The sequence below is a fragment of the Dipodomys spectabilis genome, unplaced genomic scaffold (assembly GCF_019054845.1).
Source record: "Dipodomys spectabilis isolate Male_0828 unplaced genomic scaffold, ASM1905484v1 ptg000095l, whole genome shotgun sequence".
In the NCBI taxonomy this organism is placed as follows: domain Eukaryota; kingdom Metazoa; phylum Chordata; class Mammalia; order Rodentia; family Heteromyidae; genus Dipodomys; species Dipodomys spectabilis.
In genome coordinates, this window is record NW_024870772.1 from 43,194,337 (window position 1) to 43,200,648 (window position 6,312).

The window sequence follows — 6,312 nt, forward strand, 5'->3', positions numbered from 1 at the left end:
TGTGGTTTGGTGGTGGTGGTGGTGTGTGTGTGTGTGTGTATATGTGTGTTGGTGGTGGTGATGCTGGGGGTTTGAACTCAGGACCTTACACTTTAGATGAGATCCCTACCATTTTGAGCTATGTTCTCAGTCCAAGAGAAAGTTTCTAAAGAGAAAAATGAAGATTGCATAAACATGTTTTGAAACAATATTAAACAGACAGTTCCTGGGCAGAAGTATTTTGTATGTTAGGTATGATTCCAGTAGAATATTTATTATAATTATTATAATAATTATTCCACTGAATAATTCTTAACAGACCTACATGCATGAGATACCCTTATTATTTTATGCATGCATGCATGTATGTATATATGTATGTATGTATTATGTATGTATGTATGTATCTATCTATCTATCTATTTATCTATCTATCTATTTGCCTATCTATCTATTTCTGGTTAGGACTTAGCAAAAGTAACTCCATCTTGATTCTGGTGAGTTGCTTTGGTTCCAAGTAAACAAAGCACTGATGCATGTGCTAGCAGGAGGTCTAACTTCTAGAGTTGCTACTGGAGGGAGGCACAAGGAAGAGCAAAAGAGAGCAGCTGCAGCTGGCACAGCTTACATGCTCCTCTTCAGGCATGCAGGGCAGGAGTGGGTGCTGGGCCTGGCTTCACCAAGAGCTGATGGGGACATCTCTGTGGCATGTCCTCAGGAGGAAGATGTCCCACCCCCACAACCACCTGGAAAAAGGAAGCAGAAAAAAGGAGAAATTGCAACAGCCACAGTACTTCCTTCATCTCTTGTCTCTAGGATGTGCCCAATAAGCAGAAAGCCAGATGGAAGAGAGTTCTGGAGGAGGACTGTCCTGCTACACTCTTTCTCTCTCTCTTTCGCTCTCTCTCTCTCTCGTAATATTAATGTTTTACTCTTGTGCCCTATATGAACTTGATCCTTTGTGCCAAGAACAGCTGATAACATACTCCAAGAGGTAAGATGGCCCTTTTCCTGTCCTAAACTGGGGATGGGTGTTATGTTTTAAAAGTTGAAGTTCTTTAAAAACTCACAGACAGTTCTGGAGGCAGCCCTGTGCTTCTTTTGCTCAAACCTAGTACTCTACAGATTGAGTCACAGTTCTACTTCCATCTTTTTTTTTTTTTTTGGTCAGTCATGGGGCTTGAACTCTGGGCTTGGGCACTGTTCCTCAGTTCTTCAGCTCAAGGCGAGTGCTCTACCGCTTGAGCCACAGCACCATTTCCAGTTTTTGAGTGGTTTTTGGAGATAAGAGTCTCGGATTTTTCTGCCTGGGCTGGCTTTGAACCATGATCCTCAGATCTCAGCCTCCTCAGTAGCTAGGATTACAGGTGTGAGCCACCAGCGCCCGGCCATCTTTTTTTTTTTTTTTTAAGGGGGCAGGAGTAAGTTATTGGAGATAACATGAAGTTTTCTGCCCAGGCTGGCTTTGAACTGTGATCCTCAGATCTCAATTTCCTGATTAGGATTGTAGGCATAAACCACCAGAGCCCAGCTCACCCAGCTCATTACTCTGCATATAACTCCATGTAGCTGCTACTTCTGGGTTTAGCTTTCTAGAAGGCAAACAGAGATCAGAGGCCACAAACAAGAAAGAGTTGAAGATAACTTTGTGCGATTTCTGTGAAAAAATCTGTAACGGCAGCTTCATTTTCAAAGAGCAAAATGAAGGAACAAGCCCCCGTTCTGTGTGTTTTAGGAGATCGGGCACTCTTCTCTGAGGCGGGTCCCTGAGATCAAGATCGGTCAGCTGGTGGTGACTCACACTCCTTCACTTCCTGGACCTGTCAGAGCCCAGGCCTGGTTTTGCAAATGTAAAGACTTGCACTGTTTTGGAATAGAAGCTCTTCCATTTGCCTGCACAGAGCTTTGTGTTCTTTCAGAAAAGGCTAGCCCTGGCTGTTTATGTGTGCCCTGGACTTTCTCTCCTTAGCATTGAGCTGTGGCTACCATGGGCTCTGTGAATTCCAGAGGTCACAAGGCAGAGGCCCAGGTGGTGATGATGGGCCTTGACTCAGCAGGCAAGACCACAATCCTGTACAAGCTGAAAGGCCATCAGCTGGTAGAGACCCTGCCCACTGTTGGTTTCAACGTGGAGCCTCTTGAAACTCCTGGTCACATGTCATTGATTCTGTGGGATGTGGGAGGACAGACCCAACTTAGGGCCACCTGGAAGGACTACCTGGAAGGTACAGATATCCTATTGTACGTGCTGGACAGTACTGATGAAACTCGTTTGCCTGAGGCAGTAGCTGAGCTCACAGAAATCCTAGAGGACCCCAATGTGGCCCGTGTTCCTTTCTTGGTGCTGGCCAACAAGCAGGAGTCGCCTGATGCTCTTCCACTGCTTGAGATCAGAAGCAGGCTTGGCCTGGAGAGGTTCCCGGATCACTGTTGGGAGTTCCGGGGCTGCAGTGCCCTCACTGGCCAGGGGCTGCCCGAGGTCCTGCAGAGCCTGCAGAGCCTGCTAAAGTCCCGCCGAAGTTCCAGGGCTCCCTTTGTGGCCTGGTGAGAGTGGATGGGTCTGGGAGAGAAGGAATTCTGGAAGATATCAAGCAAATTATTCTTGCTCAGACAAACTAGAAGGACCAGGTCACCCCTGAGAGACGTCACTTCAATTTACCCATGGAGAAATCCTTCTATTCTTGGTCAGGATATTTTCTTCTGGGGATTGTGATAGCCATCAACTATTCTTTGAATAATGATACTTTAAGGAAAAAAGCCCTTAACATACTTTTACCGAGGGTAAATGGAATGAGTGGTTACCTAATAAACTGAGATTTAAGTTCACAAGGAAAAAGAGGTTTCAGTCAAATTGGAGGATCCTCTGGCCATGGCTGTGGCTACCATGACTATCAATGATTTTAGATGTAACCAGGTGTGCAGATGAGCTATATATTCTTTTTTTTTTTTTTTTTTTTGCCAGTCATGGGGCCTGAACTCTGTGCATGGGCGCTGTCCCTCAGCTCTTCAGCTCAAGGCTAGCACTCTACCACTTGAGCCACAGCGCCACTTCTGGCTTTTTCTGCTTATGTGGTGCTGAGGAATTGAACCCAGGGCCTCATGCATGCAAGGCAAGCGCTCTACCACTGAGCCACCTTCCCAGCCCGAGCTATATATTCTAGAGCTCAGAAGAAGGCAGCAGTGCTTGCTCCCTCACTTCCAACATTACTAAAACAGGAAGCTGAACATAGCCTGCTAGAAGATACTAAAAGACTTGTTGTTGTTGTTGTTGTTGTTGTTGTTACTCTGGGCTTGGGCGCGGTCCCTCTGCTCTTCAGCTCAAGGCAATCGCTCTACTGCTTGAGCCACAGCGCCACTTCCGGTTTTCAAGTGGTTTTATTGGAGATAAGAGTCTCATGGACTTTCCTGCCAGGGCTGGCTTTGAATCGTGATCCTCAGATCTCAGCCTCCTGAGTAGCTAGGATTACAGGCGTGAGCCACTAGTGCCTGGCTAACTAAAAGACTTTTCAGATGACTGTTACCCAAGATCCATGAAGTTCCTGAACTTTTTTGCAAAATGTTATGCTTTGGGCCATTTTTCTAGGGAAGAGGATCTCTAACTTTGATCAGATTTTCAGTGACATCTGTGACTTACACAGTTACTATTTTGCGTGGGTGGGGGTGGGGGGAGGTGCTGATACTGGGGCCTGAACTTCTTGGTTACATACTCACTCAGCTTTCTTGCTCACAGCTGGCACTCTACCACTTAAACCATGCTGCAGTCTTGCATTTTACTGGTTAACTGGAGATAGAGTCTACAGGACTTTTGTCTGCCCAGGCTTGCTTCAAACTCCATTATAAGATCTCAGCTTCCTGAAGAGCTAGGATTATAGCTATGAGTGACCCTCTCAAAGTTAAGAATCACTAATCTGGCTTTATCATTATTCCATCTTAAGAAAATTCTGTAATCTGAATGTGAGGGTTTTTTTGTTCCTTTGGGTTGCACCCTGGGCTTTGTACTTGCTAGGCTATCACTTAAAACATGCCAGGGGCTGGGAAGGTGGCTCAGTGGTAGAGTGCTTGCCTCCTCATGGATGAGGCCCTGGGTTAAATTCCTCAGCATCACATAAGCAGAAAAAGCTGGAAGTGGCGCTGTGGCTCAAGTGGTAGAGTGCTGGCCTTGAGCTGAAGAGCTGAGGGACAGCGCCCAGGCCCAGAGTTCAGGCCCCAGGACCAAAAAAAAAAGAACAACAACAAAAAAAACCCGACATTCCAATCCAAATTTTAGGTTTTCAACAGCAAGGAGCTTACATTTTAGCACCTGTTCTCATGTGAAACAGAACTTCCTATCCTGCATTAAAATGAGCCTTTTACAGTTTTTGGTGGTAGTTCTGCGATCCTCTCTGCCCTTCTGCTTCTCATCAATCTCTGTCCTTCAAAACTTTCTGCGTTCTACACAAATGATACACAGGTGAATGCACTAGGGCCTCAGGCCCTTGTAGGGGCTAAGAACTTCAAATTCTCACAACTCTGCAAAGCAGGTATGACTCCCACCTTATATAATTTACATAGGGCGTTATGAAGTGCTATCACCAGAATTTGGAACCCAGAATGTCTAGCCCTAGTACCCACATTCTACCAGGACATCATGCTTCTAGAAGGTTTAAGGTAGGGAAGGTGTGCTAGAAGACCATTTTTAGTCAGAGGAAAGATTGAATCCTCGGTTGCACCGACAGTCATCATTGCCTCTCTGACCTATGACTGACATTCTTTCTCCTGTCCTTCTGACAATCCCTCTGCTTCAGCCAGGACCTCAGGGTATACCAACTTGCTCCCAAAGTGTGCTCCTTGCTGTACTGATGGAGTGGACACATGGGCCAGCGGAGAGCCCTCAGTGCTTTCCTGAAGCCACATTCCTTTTAGACAGACACAGTCTTCCTAAGCCTAGGAAGTTTCCTTTCAACATTGTCTCAGACAAGATTTCTAAAAAAACAACAAGGGCAATCTATCTATTTATCTATTTATTTTTGTGCCATTCCTGGGGTTTGAACTCAAGGCCTGGCCACTGTTCCTTACTTTCACGCAAGGTTATAACACTCTAACACCTGAGCCACAGCTCCACTTCCAGCTTTTTGGTGGTTAATCAGAGAAAAGAATCTCAGCTGGTGGGCTGGGAAGGTGGCTCAGTGGTAGAGCGCTTGCCTTGCACGCGTGAGGCCCTGGGTTTGATTCCTCAGTACCACATGAGCAAAAAGAAAAAAGCTGGAAGTGGCGCTGTGGCTCAAGTGGTAGAGCGCTAGCCTTGAGCTGAAGAGCTCAGGGACAGCGCCCAGGCCCAGAGTTCAGGCCTACGACCGGACCCCTCCCCCCCCAAAAAAAGAATCTCAGCTGGTGCTGGCGGCTCACACCTGTAATCCTAGCTACTCAGGTGGCTGAGATCTGAGGATCATGAATCAAAGGCAGCCTGGGCAAGAAAGTCCGTGAGATTCTTATCTCCAATTAACCACCAGAAAACAGAAAACAGGAAGTGGGCTGTGGCTCAAGTGGTAGAGCTCTAGCCCTGAGCTGAAGAGCTGAGGACAAGCGCCCAGGCCCAGAGTTCAAGACCTACGACCAAAAAAAAAAAAAAAATCTCAAGGATTTTCCTGCTCAGGCTGGTTTCTAACATTGATCCTCAGATATCAGTCTCCAGAGTAACTAAGTTTATAGGTGTGAGCCTAGAGCAAACTACCTTGATAACAATGATAACCTGAACTCCCTGCTGGTCTGCCTACTTCTTGGAGGTCTAAGCACCAAATCATTCACATACAAGTACCCAGTTATGGATTCTAGGAAACTAATATACAATTATCTAGTTCAAGAGCCTCAGAGTTCAAGGAAAGCTCTGCCTTCCATTCCATGGCTTCCCAAACATTAGCTTAGAGAGAATATGAGGATCCACCGCCCCTGTGTCTTCCAGGACTTCTATTGTTATTATTGGAGTTGTTACAACTAGCATTAACAATGCAAGGCGGTGGGAGGGAGGAAGATGGGGGGAGTTGTTGGGATAACTCCATAGATGTGAATAGCGTACTTGAAACAAGCTTGCCCCTCCCATTATATCCCTAAACCCTCCCACATCTCCTAGATTTTTTAGTGTCTATGAGTTTCATTATGCTGTCTTCCCCCCCACCCCCCAGTTGTAGGGCTTGAACTCAGGGCCTGAGCTCTGTCCTTGAGCTTCTTTGTGCTCTAGGCTAGCAGCACTCCACTGTAAGGTCCGCTCCTGGATGGCTAGCAGACTCCACCCTCCTCGCAGCAAAGTCTCCACCCAGTACCTGCGTTACCTAGGCAACTGGGACACCTGGAAGAGGT

At 46.5% G+C, this 6,312-nt stretch overlaps 1 protein-coding gene across 1 annotated transcript; it reads left to right on the forward strand.

The window, feature by feature from the left end:
- Positions 1 to 840: 840 nt before the first annotated feature.
- Arl11 (ADP ribosylation factor like GTPase 11) lies at positions 841 to 2,913 on the forward strand. Its single transcript, XM_042685651.1, has 2 exons — positions 841 to 973; positions 1,715 to 2,913. Exon 2 carries the CDS (start codon positions 1,967 to 1,969, stop codon positions 2,525 to 2,527), a length of 561 nt encoding a protein of 186 aa, XP_042541585.1. The 5' UTR covers positions 841 to 973; positions 1,715 to 1,966; the 3' UTR covers positions 2,528 to 2,913.
- The last annotated feature ends 3,399 nt before the right edge of the window (positions 2,914 to 6,312 follow it).

Bases quoted from the DNA above. Each gene is read 5' to 3' on its own strand.
- Arl11 (XM_042685651.1), top strand. From the start codon at position 1,967: ATGGGCTCTGTGAATTCCAGAGGTCACAAGGCAGAGGCCCAGGTGGTG.